This window comes from Mandrillus leucophaeus, unplaced genomic scaffold (genome assembly GCF_000951045.1).
Source record: "Mandrillus leucophaeus isolate KB7577 unplaced genomic scaffold, Mleu.le_1.0 Scaffold210, whole genome shotgun sequence".
Classification (NCBI taxonomy): Eukaryota; Metazoa; Chordata; class Mammalia; order Primates; family Cercopithecidae; genus Mandrillus; species Mandrillus leucophaeus.
In genome coordinates this window covers 3,482,387-3,497,158 of record NW_012102144.1, presented here as the reverse complement: position 1 = coordinate 3,497,158, position 14,772 = coordinate 3,482,387, and the positions used below count along the sequence as shown (strand labels likewise).

At 44.8% G+C, this 14,772-nt stretch overlaps 1 protein-coding gene across 1 annotated transcript in view; it reads left to right on the top strand.

Moving 5' to 3' along the window:
* The first annotated feature begins 3,153 nt into the window (after window positions 1-3,153).
* Window positions 3,154-14,772, top strand: part of LRIG1 (leucine-rich repeats and immunoglobulin-like domains 1) — a 92,628-nt gene continuing 81,009 nt past the window's right edge. The window contains exons 1-2 of the mRNA XM_011980359.1: window positions 3,154-3,272; window positions 12,669-12,743. Of these exons, the coding sequence (XP_011835749.1) occupies window positions 3,154-3,272; window positions 12,669-12,743 (194 nt within the window). The remainder of the gene's footprint in view (window positions 3,273-12,668; window positions 12,744-14,772) is intronic.

The following is a 14,772-nucleotide window of genomic DNA, read 5'->3' as shown; positions in this document are numbered from 1 at the left end:
TTTATGTTATATGTATTTTACCATATTAAAGAAATTACGCTTAGGCCGGGTGCGGTGGCTCATGCCTGTAATCCTAGCACTTTGGGAGGCCGAGGCAGGCGGATCACCTGAGGTCAGGAGTTTGAAACCAGCCTGGCCAACATGGTGAAACCACGTCTCTACTAAAAATGCAAAAAAATTAGCCGGGCGTGGTGGTGGGCACCTGCAATCCCAGCTACTCTGGAGGCTGAGGCAGGAGAATTGCTTGAACCTGGGAGATGGAGGTTGCAGTGAGCCAAGATCGTGCCACTACACTCCAGCCTGGGCGACAGAGCAAGACTCGTCTCAAAAAAAAAAAAAAAAGTTAGAGTTTGTCTCCTTGAATTGGGCCAACAAGAAAGTGTCTCTGAGGATTTTATTTCATATTGTAGTTCCTGCGGAGACTGTAGTAAATATTTTCCTCATTTCCTAGTAAACCTATTGAGGATCCACAGCTGACTCCACTCTTCAGGCCCACTTACTTCTCAGACTTAAAAACCGGAATAGCCGCTTGTCCAAAGCAGAAAGGGACATGAGCCTCGGCGGCTGTCTTCTCTTTTGCCAACAGGTGCTCTGAGAGAAGAGGTACCCTTTCTGGGTAGCACCCTAACACCTGCTTTTCTAGTTAATTGAAACTCTAAAAGTCGCCGCATTCCAGCTGACCCCATGAGAACTTAACGTTTCCACTTCTAAGTGTGTTCATCTCTGTTGCTGCTTGTTGGCATTTCAGTGTTAAGTCTTGATACTGCTAGGCTTCTAGATAGTACTGGAATGGAAGACCCTTCGCTCTAGTAGCCTTGTCTAAAAAGCAAAATTTTTATAACATTTTTGAAATGTAAATACATTTTGTCTGCTCTTTAAGGGAAAGACAAACCCAAGGGTGTTGTGACTTAAATGGTTTTATACCAAATTGCTGAAGACTGTGGACACTTGCTGGGTGGGAAATGAGGAAAGTAATCTCATTTCAGATAGTCCCAAACTGAGCCATCAGTTTAATTGTGTAAGACCTGGTGAGCCCTAGCTCTGCCCAGGCCACACGTGTAAGCCAGAAACACACCGTTCCCTTTGAACCTAATGGCCTCAAGAGTCAGTGGCCCAGATCAGAGGCAAAAACTGGTGATCCTCAAGCCAAATGTGGCCTGCAGATATGTGAAATCTTTTCAGGTTTTTTTTTTTTTTTTTAAAGTAATAAGGCAGCCCTGGATGGGCCAAACAAAACATGAATTCAGATCCTGAGCCTCTGAGAAGCTTGGTCTCCAATGGCCCTTGTTTCAGGAGACGAGAAGCAAATGCCCCTTTAGGTGGGTGGCAGGCACTTCCATGTCAACCTTGTTACACGCAGGGCAGTCTTACCAGCTCTCTCTTACTTGCTTGTCCTCTAAGCTCTTGCCATTGTGGTTTCCGAGTCTTTCTCTAATATCCCGTCCAGCTTCACAACTTCTGTTACCTATAACAATACAAAAGTTTAGTCTTCGTAAACTCACAATATCTTTACACCCAGAGACAGTATTTCCATCCCCCTTTTTACGATAATCTGCTCAAAATAGAAGAAAGTCTCAGTCTGTTAAGTCCTTTTTCTGATGTGGGAGAATTCTCTCAATTTGTTGATTTTCTTTCTCAAGTCTAAGTTGGGATTTCTGGGTACCCATTAATAAATACCCCCAGGCACAGACAAGCTCACACTTGACTTCAGTATGCGGTTTAAAGCATTATCACCTTCAATCTTTATGGTAACATAATCTCTGGACAAATTGCTTTTAATTCAGGCTGTACCATGAATACAGAAGTACCATTAGTTTCAAGTGTAGTTTGACTTTTATTTAGATGAATGTCTCTGAGTTCACAGTGAAATGGCTCTCAGCTCTAGGTTACTATTGATTGAAATGTCTCTGGAGTAAGTTTAAAAGATTGTTGCCACATATGTGACACTTTCCGAGACAAACTTTAAACTCACAATTAGTCGTACTGTTAATTGGCAGTAATGTCAATGGAATTAATAGCTGAGATGAAAAATGTAAACCTCTTCGGCATACACAGGGCTGGGTAGACTTTGGAGGCAGGGAAGGATTACTTTCTGTGCAAAGAAAGTTAGGGCCCATTTGGATCACGTCTTTGTGGCTTTGTTCCTGAAAGATGAAGCTGGTCTGGTTGAGATTGTGGTCACCTAACAGAATAGTGCCCAGCTTGCTCTTTGTCCGCCTCTAAAGGTATGGCTGGGTTATGAAGCAAGGAGAGTTGTAATTCTGAACCATTGACACAGATGCTATCATCTTGAGAAAGCTGCTCACCTGAGGCTTTCCCTGCCTGTGGTTAACGCAAACAAGAATTTCCAACAACTGGCCCTTTTCTCCTGTGTGACTATCCCTCCTGGTTTATTCAGTGAAGGTGGGAATACTGTGTTCATAAGTAGCCTTACGATTCAGGATCTTACAGTGTTCACAAACACTCACTTGAACTTTGACTATTTGTGCAATTTTTAGTCTTAAGCTCTTGTGTAGACCAGGGTTTCTCCACCTCTGAATCCTAGGATTGATATTTAGGGCTGGGCAGTTCTGTGTTGTGCAGGGCTGCCTGTGCATTGTAAGATATTTAACAGCATCTTTGGCCTTTATTCATCAGATGCCAGTAACACGCCCCGCTCCCTGCCACCAGTTGCAACAACCAAAAATGTCTCCAGACGTTGCCAAGTGTCCTCTGGGGGGCAGAATCATACCTGGTTGAGAGCCACTGGTTTAGACAATGAAGCAGTTTCCCCCCCCCCTTTTCTCCTTTACTGCTGCTTGATGTTGATACTTAGTAAAACATTAATTTTAAAAAAAATGCCATTAAGAATAGCCTTGGACTTGATATGGTGCAAAGCGTTTGGACCAGGGACTGGCTTACCTTGGAATTTCTTTCTAAGTTGTTAATAGTGAAATGATACTGATTGAAATTCATTTGGGTTTAGCCCATCTCAGGTCATCTGGGTTTTCACAGAGTTGCTTGGAGTGCCTTATTTATGGATGTAGGTGGGGAGGGGTTTGTCTGTGAATCTCAGTATCAATACGGTTACTTAACACATGATCCTGGGGTGGGGGCTTGGATTTTGAGGGTTGGGGGAGCAGGACAAGAGAAGATTTCTGAATCCTGGGTATGATGCCAAGTGTTGATTCCGTTTTTTTTTCTCTCTCTGTCTTTACCAGAAACCTGAGTTACAACAAACTCTCTGAGATTGACCCTGCTGGTTTTGAGGACTTGCCAAATCTACAGGAAGTGTGAGTCTTCCCCTAAACCTCTGGTGGTTGGAAGGATGGAGAGCTCTTTGGGAAAATCCTCTCGTGTTGCAGCATCACTCACTCCCCTAGATCTGCAGTCTAAACTTGTAGGAAGGAACATTTGTGTATGGGCTGTGTTGACAAATTCTATTCCTGCTTATCTCTCCCTTTCCCTAGGCTCTCCGTTCTTCCTAGGCTGTCCATAAAGGGTGTGTTACAACTCAGCAGGCATAGAGCTCCTGGAAATCCTGGGCGCATGGTGGGTGTATAGCAGAGTCCCTCCATTGTGGGAAGCCTTGTAACTGGAGTGACACAACCTGGGCTGGTACTTTGTCACAGTTCCCGGGAAAGCTGATCAGCCTACTCAACAGTGGCATGTAATGCCAGCCCACCTGTATTTCCCAGGAAGTAAAGTTATGGAAGGATGGACTATAGAGGCTTACCTGTTCCCCTCCACCTCCAAGCAGAGCTAGGATGACTGCCTTTGGAGCTCTAGGCTTGCTGTCCCTTGCAGTGTCTTGTAAATCAGGCTGCAATCTTTTCTTCCTTTTAATGTATTCTGTTTTTGATGTGGATGTTAGGATTATCAGGTATTTTAATTCCATGGAGACTTTATAGAAACCTTCACATATATGTAGTATACATACTGTAGAAAAATTGGCAACTACAGAAATGTGTGAAGAATGAAAATCACCAGTATTCTCACCCAGGCATACCCATTGTGAACACCTAGTAAAAACTATCACGTGTACATATGTAATTTCAGGATCAAACTGTACACTATGGTTTTTTTTTTTTTTTTGAGACGGAGTCTTGCTCTGTCCCCCAGGCTGGAGTGCAGTGGTGCGATCTCCGCTCACTGCAAGCTCCGCCTCCTGGGTTTACGCCATTCTCCTGCCTCAGCCTCCCGAGTAGCTGGGACTACAGGTGTGTGGCACCACATCCAGCTAATTTTTTTAGTAGAGATGGGGTTCTGCCATGTTGGTCAGGCTGGTCTTGAACTCCTGACCTCAAGTGATCCTCCTGCTTTGGCCTCCCAAAGTGCTGGGGTTATAGGTGTGAGCCACTGCACCCGGGCTTACTTGTTATTCTTTGATTTCATTATTGATGACATATCTAAATAAATTTGAATTTCATCAGCTGGTACAATTTGTAAAATACGTGCATTCCGTACCCTCATCTCCAGATTCTCTAGATTGGCGTTTATAATTTCTGCTTTTGTTTTAAAAAGGTTTGGGCTTCTACAGTTAAAGAAGCATCAGAACAGGAAGGAGCCTTGGAAATGGTTTCTCTAGGACTGTCATTCTCCCAGAGGATCAGTGAGCCCGTGGCAGGGGAAAGGAAGTTTGAAGTGGGTCACTGTGTTAGTTTGCTAAGGCTGCTGCCATAACAAACAAATAGCACAGGCTGGGTGCCTTAAACAGCAGAAATTCATCTTTTCACAGTCTGGACACAGGAGGTCCAAGATCAGGGTACTGGCAGGGTTGGTTTCTTCCGAGGCCTTGCACTGTGCCCTCACGTGCTCTCTCCTCTGTGTGCATGCACGGTGTCTCTGTGTGTGTCCAGATTTCCTCTTCTTATAAAGACATCAGTCCTATTGGATCAGGGCCCATCACCTCTTTAAAGACACCATCTCCAAATGCAGTCACATTCTAAGGTACTAGAGGTTAGAGCTTCAACATATGAACTCTAGGGGAACACAGTTCAGCCCATCATAGTCACCAAGGTGATAAACTCAGTCCATCATGGAGCTTGTTAGGTTTGTAACCCAGTGCTTTCCCTAATCCAAGCTGTCTTTAATGCTTGTGGTTAGAATATATTCAAATTCTGTGTACATCTGCAAACTTAGTGTTTTCTTTTAGGATTGGACAAAATTGGGGAATTCTCTCTAGCATCATTCAAGCTTTCATTGAATACTTAAGCATCTGCTCTGTCCAGGCGCTATTCTGGGTGCTGGGGCTACAGGAGTGAACAAGACACAAAGAGGGCTGGGACTGGGGAGAGGCAAGTGAGGCACCCAACACAGGCGCATAATTTGTGGGGACACCAGAGACTCAGCAGTCAAGATAAAGGATATTTTGATAGAGTATTTTGAAAGTCAAAATGAATATAAAAAGAAAAATGAGTAAAATATAAAAAGCTTAGATCAAGATAGGATTAGTATTACTAATTCCTATCCTCTTGCCTCCGGTTCCAGGATGGCTTCACATGGTGCTGTTGCTGATTTTGTCTTGATTTAAACTTTTCATATTTTGTTCATCATGAATTTTGTTTTGCATTCATCTTCATATTTAAAAAATATTACATTAATATAGTATTTGTCTTGGTGATTGGGTTTTTGGCTGTCTCTTGAATTTTGTGCCCCTCCCTACCCAATTCCAACCCTGCAGACAAACCTCTCCTCTCACTGAGTTTACATTAAGTGGAGGGAAGCCATGGTCTGAATAAGGAAACCGGTAAGACTTACTGGAGATAAGTGGTATGGGGGAAATAGAACAGAGTAATGTGGGAGTATTTTTTGTATGAAGAATTTTGGAGGCATGATAACAGAAACAGTATGATCAGGAAGGTAATGACTGAGCAGGTGTGAATGATGAGGACAGGGAGCACTGCAAGTACAAAGCCTCAAGAAGGGAGCAGGCTGAGGGCCACTGTGCCTGGCATGCAAGAGGGCAGGGGGATGTGGCCAGAGGCTAGGTCCTTTTATGGTTTCAACCCTCATTGACCCCTGTCTGTCAGGGGCAGGCATGGGACATGCTCTGGTGAGCATTATCAGTGTTGTTCTAACTCCCTGTTCCTCTTGTTCCTTGCCTAGACAGACTTTCAACTTTCGTTTATTTTGGCTCCCATGACCTGCAGCCTGTACTCAGCACTTCTTAGAGTTCTAGAACTGAGAACTCACCCAGCTCTAGAACTGAGCACTCCCACCAGTATCTTCATTGGAGATACTGGTTATGAGTCTTAAAAATATATTTCTCACTTAGGAACAGTCACAGTAATTGTAGCAGTGTGCTAATAAACCTTTGGGGAATATGACATCACTTAACCCTAACACCAACTCTGTGATATAAAACATTTTGTTTTTTCTTTTTTTGAGATGGAGTTTGGCTTTTGTCTCCTAGGCTGGAGTGCAGTGGCGCAATCTTGGGTCACTGCAACCTCCGCCTCCTCGGTTCAGGTGATTCTCCTGCCTCAGCCTCCCGAGTAACTGGGATTACAGGTGCCTGCAACCGTGCCCAGCTAATTTTTATATTTTAAGTAGAGATGGGATTTCACCATGTTGACCAGGCTGGTCTTGACCTCCTGACCTTAGGTGATCTGCCCGCCTCGGCCTCCCAAAATGCTAGGATTACAGACATGAGCCACCACACCTTGCCTGATACAAAACATTTTCTTTCTTTTTTTTTTTTTTTTGAGATGGAGTGTTCCTCTGTCACCCAGGTTGGAGTGCAGTGGCGTGATCTCAGCTCACTGCAACCTCCACCTCCTGGGTTCAAGTGATTCTCATGCCTCAGCCTCCCAAGTAGCTGGGATTATAGGTGTATACCATCATGCCCAGCTAATTTTTGTATTTTTAGTAGAGATGGGATTTCGCCATGTTGGCCAGGCTGGTCTCGAACTCTGGCCTCATGTGATCTGCCCGCCTTAGCCTCCCAATGTGCTGGGATTACAGGTGTAAGGCCCCACACTCAGCCCCTTAAAACATTTTCTTTGTAAGCATTTTTTCATCTGGGTGCAGAAGGATCACTTGAGCCCAGGAATTTGAGACCAGCCTGAGCAACAAAGTGATGCCTTGTCTCTATAAAAAATTAGCTGGACATAGTGGCCCATGCCTGTAATCCCAGGTTCTTGGGAGGTTGCAGCCTGAAGATTGCTCGAGCCCAGGAGATTGAGACTTCAGCGTGCCATGTTCACACTGTGCACTCCACCCAACAGAGCAAGACCCTGTCTCTGAAAAAAAAGTAAGAAAAATAAAAGGAGTTTCTCTGCTTTGCAGAAGAGGAAACAGATACTTAGAAAAGTTAAAGAAACTTGCACAGTGTCACATGGTTGGTAAAGCTTGAGAGTTGAATTCAAAACCTGTGCTAACCTTGAGGCTACACTACCTTAATTTCCTACATCCTTCATCTTCACCCTCACAGTCAACTGAAGATAAAGAGGAACTGAGGCATGGGATTTGGCTGAAACTGCATGGCTAGTGAGTGGTAGAATTTGACCTATGTTCTCCAGTGTAATCCTGGTCCACACGCTCTATGGCAACAGTACTTTCCAAGTATAGGGAGTATTAAGACAGAGGTCATATCTTAGGGATTCAATGTGATGTGGTGGGAAAAACTCTCATTTTGGTAGCAAGCAGACTCACGTTTGATTTCTGGTTCTGCCCCTTACTAGGGTCCTGAGACCCTAGACAGTTTACTTAGTGCCTCAGCGTTTGCTTTCTTTCTTCTGTAACATTGACATCATAACACTTTGTTGATGTTATTATAGTTATTAAGATGATGCACAGGGCCTTGCACATGGGAGAGGCTCACTGAATGTTATCCCTCTTCCCTCCTGCTACTTTTGGAACTGCCCAGCCCTCCAAGCTGGGTGCATTGTTTAGAAATGAATCTTTGCAGGCTGATAGGTTGAATGTCTTGCCATTGTGCTTCCTATCCCTGGTGTCACTCCCTGTTCTGTGAGATGGATGAGATGAATTCCCTGATGCCTAGAATAGTAGAACTTCTCACTGATAAAGACCCAGGCCTTTCCCTAAGGGAATTCTGAAAAGTCATGGAGACAGAAAGAGGCTGTTAGGTGTGAGGCGTCAGGAGGTGGGGAAGGATATTGCAAAAAAGAAAAAAAATCGTAGCTGACACGCTATTGCTTCAAAATTAACCAGTCTCCAGTGTTGCCTCGGCGCTGTCAGCTCTCCCAGACCTTACAGAGCCTTCAGTCTGTAGCCCTCAGTGAGAATGGAGCCACAGGCTGGCAAAACAGCAGGCGGTGGTTTAGCAGTGGTTTTATTCTGGAGGCCTCAGAACCACATGACATCGTGTGCCGGCTGGAGAGAGAAGGCGAGGCCCCTGGAGGACATGAGGACACTTGTGCAGCTGTGTCCAAGCCACACGGTCTTCACTGCCCACAGCCCTGAGGAAAGCCCACCAGGGAGTGCCTCCAGCTGGGGTCCTGGCCAGCAGGCTCCTCTATTAATAAGAGGGGCTATTTATATAGTCCTCTGTAGAAACTGCCCTCAGATCACATTACTGCCGCCTGGCCCACGAGTGCCTGCTGTGGGTGCTGCCGTGTGCTTGCCAGGGCCACTGACCTGGTGAGGAAGCCTCAAGTGTGCCCTGCCATTGGGTATTTGTGGCTCATCCCTTTCTGTCAGGCTGTTGCTCCCCACAGTGGGTGTGTGTGAGCAGGGGTGTGGGGGATGGTAGTATGTTTAGGAAGAGGTTGAAATAATGAGGGTTGTCATTTTGGGGTACTGCTTTTTAGCTGTGAATTACTATCACTTTTTTGTTGTTGTTGTTGTTGTTTTGGAGACAGGATCTCACTCTGTTGCCCAGGCTGGAGTACAGTGGTATGGTCATAGCTGACTGCAGACTCAAATTCCCAGGCTCAAGTGATCCTCCCACCTCAGCCTTCTGAGTAGCTGGGACTACAGGCATGCACCACCACTCCTGGCTAATTTTTTGTAGAGATGGGTTTTGTCATGTTGTCCAGGCTAGTCTTGAACTACTGGGCTTAAACGATCCTCCCGCCTTGGCCTCCCAAAGGGCCGGGATACGGGTGTGAGCCACCATGCCTGGCCCTACTGCCACCTCTTAAGCATATTCTGTGTATCTGGCTGTATCCTAAGATCTTAGGTTTAATTATTTCAGCTGGATCCTCCCAAAACCCTACAAAGCTGGTACTTGTATTATTTACATTCCTCAGAAGAGGGAAGTAAGGGAGAGCAAGACTGAGTGACATGTTTACCATTGGATTGATAAAGGATACAACTGGAGTTGAGTGAACCAAGATCTGTCTGATTTAAATATCTGAGCCGTATAATCCCATCCTAATAATCCCTGCTCTGTAACTGCCTCAGTTTCCTTTCTTAAAGAGAGGTGATAATTTAGTATTTTCCTCAAAGTGTTGGCATATTGTTCAGTGAGATATTGCACATAGAAAACGTAGGACAGAATCTGGCACATAGTAGATGTTCACCTTTATTATTGTTTATTTTGTTAAAGTAATTGTATCCTATGCTAAAATAATTTTATCTGGCTATCTTGTGTAGAAACCATGTATCATAAAGTCTCACCAAATCAATTTGTTAGTATACATTATTCTCCAGTAACTAAAGCAGAATACAGTTTTTAAGTGGCCCTGCTTCCAAAACCCCTGTGCATCTGAGGCACTTCTTAATCCTGAATCATCAGGAAAAGGTTTAGCAATAGAGGCCAGACGTTTCAGAGAGATTTTTAGGGCCTTGGATGGAAGTAAATTTTGTGGGGAGATGGGAGTCAGCGGGGGAAGTAAATTGGGGAGGGATGGCGGCTAAGGGGTGAGGGCTAGAAGACTGTACAACCCTAGATATTTAAAAAAATTTCCTCAGGCACAGTCTTTAATTCTGAAAATTTCCTTTTTCATGGAGACTCTGCTAAACTTCCTGAGTGCCTCTCCCCTCAAAGCTGTAGCTGTGCTATTTTTGACCAGTCTCTATTTCAGTCTGGCAAGAAGTTCATTGCATCTCAGAGTGAGCTGGGCCTTTGCTGCCTTCTGAGGAGAGTCTTCTTGTTTCAACAGGGGACAGAGTGAACAAAAAGGGGGCCAGCAGTGGTGGAGCTAACAGACTTACTCAGAATAGCGGTTCTTTTTTCAGTAGAAATGATCTGGAAGTAAGCTTACTGGGCAGGGCCTCTCCTGGGGGCTCCGAGTGTCCTCCCTGTAAGTCAGGCAGCCCTGATGCCACCAGAGCCTGCTGTTTCTGACTGAGCCTGTTGACTCGGGGCTGCTCATCTAGACATACAAGGCCCAGTTGAGCTCCAGCCCTGGTCCACCGCCCCCCTATGCTCCACTTCCAGCAGATCTGTCACGTTTCGAAATATCATGATGCCCCCTTCCCTTGTTCATTTATTTCTGTGAAATTGGGTGGAGCAGTTTGTCACAGATACGGTAGGCCTGGCCTGAGACCAAGCTCATCAGGCGTAGCCCCCTGCAGAGAAGTCCCTATGCTTTGTTTCAGGTTTAAAATCAAGTGAGATCCTAAGCTGGCTGAAGAACAACTGTGCTGTTACACTAAGGGATTACGAGCTTTCCAGCTGGCCTTTGAGCATGTTGCTCTCCTCTCTGTCATACTTTTTTCAGCTCTTGGCCAGGTCCTCTCTAGTTGTGTGATCCTAGGCTAGTGACTTAAACTGGCCTAGAGAACTTACCTGTAATGTAGAGAATGGTAGTAGTTACCCTGGTACCTGACTCAAAGTTGTTGTGATGGTGAAAGTGCATGAGGCATGTTGAGTTTTTGCTGAAATAAAGAACTAGAAGGTAATGAGGAAGAACCTAGACTTTGGGGCTAGGCACCCTGGGTCACTACCACTTACTGCTGGCGACCTTGGTCAAACTACTTAACGTCTGTGTTTCAGTTTCCTCATTGGTGCAGTGGAAATGTTCCTGAGACCTGTTTCCGAGGGCTGTAAAGATGCATGAATATACTGAAAAACTCTTAGAGCTGTGCCTGGCACATAGTCAGCCTTCATTAATTTATCTGCGTTTGTTTTTGTTACCATCATTCTCTGTGTTTCAGAATAAATCGCAAGCAACGAAAGAGTTCTTAGGCAAGCTGCCTGATTGGCAGCAGGTGCCCGACCTTTGTTTTTCTTGCTCTGATAAAACCTGGGGGTCTCTTGTAATAATAGGCGCGTTGATGGGTACTATGACAATTTATTAGCTGAGATTAAGACTAATGGAGAGTTTTCAGTGTCCCTGCATGTGGATGGGAAATGGATCACAGCAGGGTTGGAGGAGATAAAAGGTGAAGCAGAAACAATCTGATTTAGGGGGCAGTCAGATAAGAGACTGTTAAAGTAATTAATTGTCTGTTTCAACACACAAACAAGGGCCCTTTAAGTGGAGAAAGGATTTGCCACATGATACGGATCTGTCTTCTCTCTGCCAGATGCTTCAGCCATGAAGCTATTGAAACAGGCATTCTGTGTCCCACAGCCCAGTAATTGCCAAGCTTCATCCCTAACTGGCTTTGGCACTGAAGAAAGCAAATGGGATAATTCAAGGCCTTTCCTTTTTTTTTTTTTTTCCTTCTATTCATTTCTATAAAAGATGGCAGACAACCAGATTATTCTATTCAAGCACATGCTAGCTGTATACTTGTATGAGTACAGCTGTCATTTCAGTTGCCTTGTCTTCAAACAGAAACAAGATGCTCTGTGTTAGATGTACCTCCCTTAAAAAACTGAGAATAAGAGAACTGAGTTTTATCCCCTTGACTTTGCATTGCAAGTAATTTATTTCTAGCCCATCACCTGGCAGAAAGCCTGAACACTGTGCTTTGGTTTTCTTCAGGATTGTTGGGCTCACTTTGCAAGTCTGATTTTGGATTCTCTTCCCAGATTTGGAAATACATGTCCATGTAAGGAGGCCAGATTGCACAGCCTCTGGGGGCAGACCAGGCGAGCTGAGCTTTGGTTCGTGGGTTTCCCCTTCCGTTAAGAGATATTAACTATGGAAATACAGATTTGGACTATTTGAGCAGGAAGGGAGCTTGGAGAGCAAATCTCGTCTGTGGAGAATTTTCAAAGTGTTTATGCACAAAAGTGTGTGCATATATGTTCATTTTTCTGGGGGATGCATCCAGAGGCTCATCAGAGTCCAGCTGGAACCTCAAATGGAAGAGAGTCCCTGAGTCCAGTTCCCTTGTTATTTCACAGATGAGGCACTGAAATAATTGGCCCCATGTGTCCCAAGCCCCTCAGAACTCCATGTGAGCCAGGATGTGAGTCTCTGGCTCTTGTTCCACACTTGTTGCCCTTTGCAAGGGCAAATTTCGGCCCACGGGGAGTGTTCTCACCGATGATCTTAGGGGCACTTTTGTCCCGAACCTGCCTCTTGGCTTGTTCTCACCGTTCCTTGTCTTGATTTCTGAGTTCTATGGGAAGCTGATGGCAGATAGGAGATGCTTCCCGTTAGTGTTTATTTCTAGCCATGGGTGTGATCAATAGCTAGTTTTTGTGACCTCATGCGACTTCTTTCCCTTTGAAAACCCACTGCTAAATTCTTTCTCTTTTCTCCAACATTAGGATATAGGTTTACTGTGGCAGATTCAGCAACGTTTGTTTATTTCTCTCGTATGCGTATGATTTCAGACTAATTTAAATGCTTTACATGATTAATTTCTTGTTGTTGTTACAGGTACCTCAATAATAATGAGTTGACAGCCATACCATCCCTGGGCGCTGCTTCATCACATGTCGTCTCTCTCTTTCTGTAAGTGGTGCCGTTTGGGGGACTCTGGGTTGTGTGGTGGGGCCATGGCGTTTGTTGCCTTGCTGATACCTTGTGGCAGGATAACTTGAGTTCATGTGCTCGCTGGTGAAGAAAGACCTCTCTTCATGTGGCCCTAATGATTACGACAGATGCTTTGCTTGCTTCTTTTGGGGTTTGCAGAATTAAAAGCTGGAAGTTTTACCTCATCTTTAATTTGCAAGAAAGTAGGTCTTTTTTTTTTTTAATGTCCAGAGGTATATGGAACTAGATTTCTTGCTTCTGTGGTTGATTAAGCTGCAACTTCAAATAAAACTGGAGTTAAAGGAAGCAGTGTCAATTATAAGACAGCAAGCTCATCTTTGCGCCAGTGAATTTGGTAATGTGACTCAGTTTACTTTATGGCTTTAAGAAAAAGAAAGTACCCCCAGGCGTCTGGGATCAATGTAAAAGTATGTTGTCATGGTCAAGTGTTAGATAAGATACAGTCTATTTTTTATACACAGCACACTGGAAATGCAAAAGCAAATGAAGGGCCTTAGCTAAAAAGACAGGAAGGCACCCATTGGGAATACTATCATTTGTGCTGTTACAGACTTTTGCTAGAGAACTGAGCACTGGTCCTACCCCTATTTCTTCAGCAGTCAGGTGGAGGAGCTTGCTTGTTTTAAACTCGCCCAGAAGACTTTCCAGATAAACCAGCCATGAGTCCAGCAATTTTCTCTGCCAGATTTTATTGGCAGCGTCCCCAGCAGAGCACCTCCCTCTTCACACTGAATTTCCTGTTTCCACTCCAGGCTTGCATAGTTTAATTTTATTCTGATTTTGCTGGTTTTATAATTCGTTTGCTCACCTGTGTGAATCTTAATCTCAATACTGAGGCTTGGCAGGCCGAGCAGAGAAACTTTGCAGGAAGGTGCTATTAATAAGAGTGCTGGCATAGCTTACAGATCTTGGATCTTTGGCTGGCAGCACGCCCTGTGTTCAGGAGCTGCTGTGTCCCTGTGAAACATGGTCTTGGGCTTAACCCTTTTCATGGCATTGTGGGATTGCAGGAGAATGTGGGAGGTTAGAATTGCAACTCACTGTGTGCCCTGGACAGATGACCTAGTCTCTCTGAACCTCATTTCTCTCATTTACATAATGGTTTTTGACCCATTTGATACATGAAGAAAATGAGACCTGGGGGAGTGGAATGTATATGAAGCTCCCAGCATTGTGTGGAAATGTTTGACAAATGGTGGATACTGTTGTTGGCTGGTAGCTAGTTGTCACCTAGCTCCTTGGATCTTGGCAGGATCTCACCTTTAAGGCCACAGGATTTAAGAGTCAGTCCTTGTTCCTGTAAAGTGCTGGAAGGAAGGTTTGTGGCCCATTGTTCCCTTGACGGGTAAAGGTCTGACTTTATTTTGTACCCACCTGGTATGTGGGCCCAGCATCTGGAAGGTGTTTAATTTTTGGCTTAATCAATGAGTTCATCTTATGTGAGGCTAATAGGGATGTGATAACCTGTTGTGTGTCAATAAAGCAAAGCACTTGAAGATGCTAGGAGCTCCTTGCCGCTTAAAACACAGGCCATGGACCATCAGTATTGAGTTAGCCTCGAGCTTGTTAGAAATGCAGAACCTCAGACTTGATGCCAACACTACTGGATCAGAAGCTCCATTTAACAAGGGCCCTGGCCGTTTGTCCACGAGTTCAAGTTTGAGAAATGCTGATGTAACTCCTCCTGTTCCTCACATGGTGAGGAAGCTACGGCCACAGAGAGTATCTCTGTGTTATCAGAGAAGAAACTGAGCCTCCCTGGAGGTCTTCTAAGTTGCAAAAGTGAGAAGTGGAACTGAGACCGGATACAAATGCCTTTGCATCACTCCTTTATATAACCCCATGCACTCGGGGCAGGAGCACGGCAGGTGACTCTGAACCACGCTGTGCCAGAGGCAGGCAGGGCCCCCAGCTCGCCCCATGGGCCTGTGGCAGTTCGAATTGCACCTTGCTCTGCTGACTAAAAATATATTTCTGTTCCTTGGCC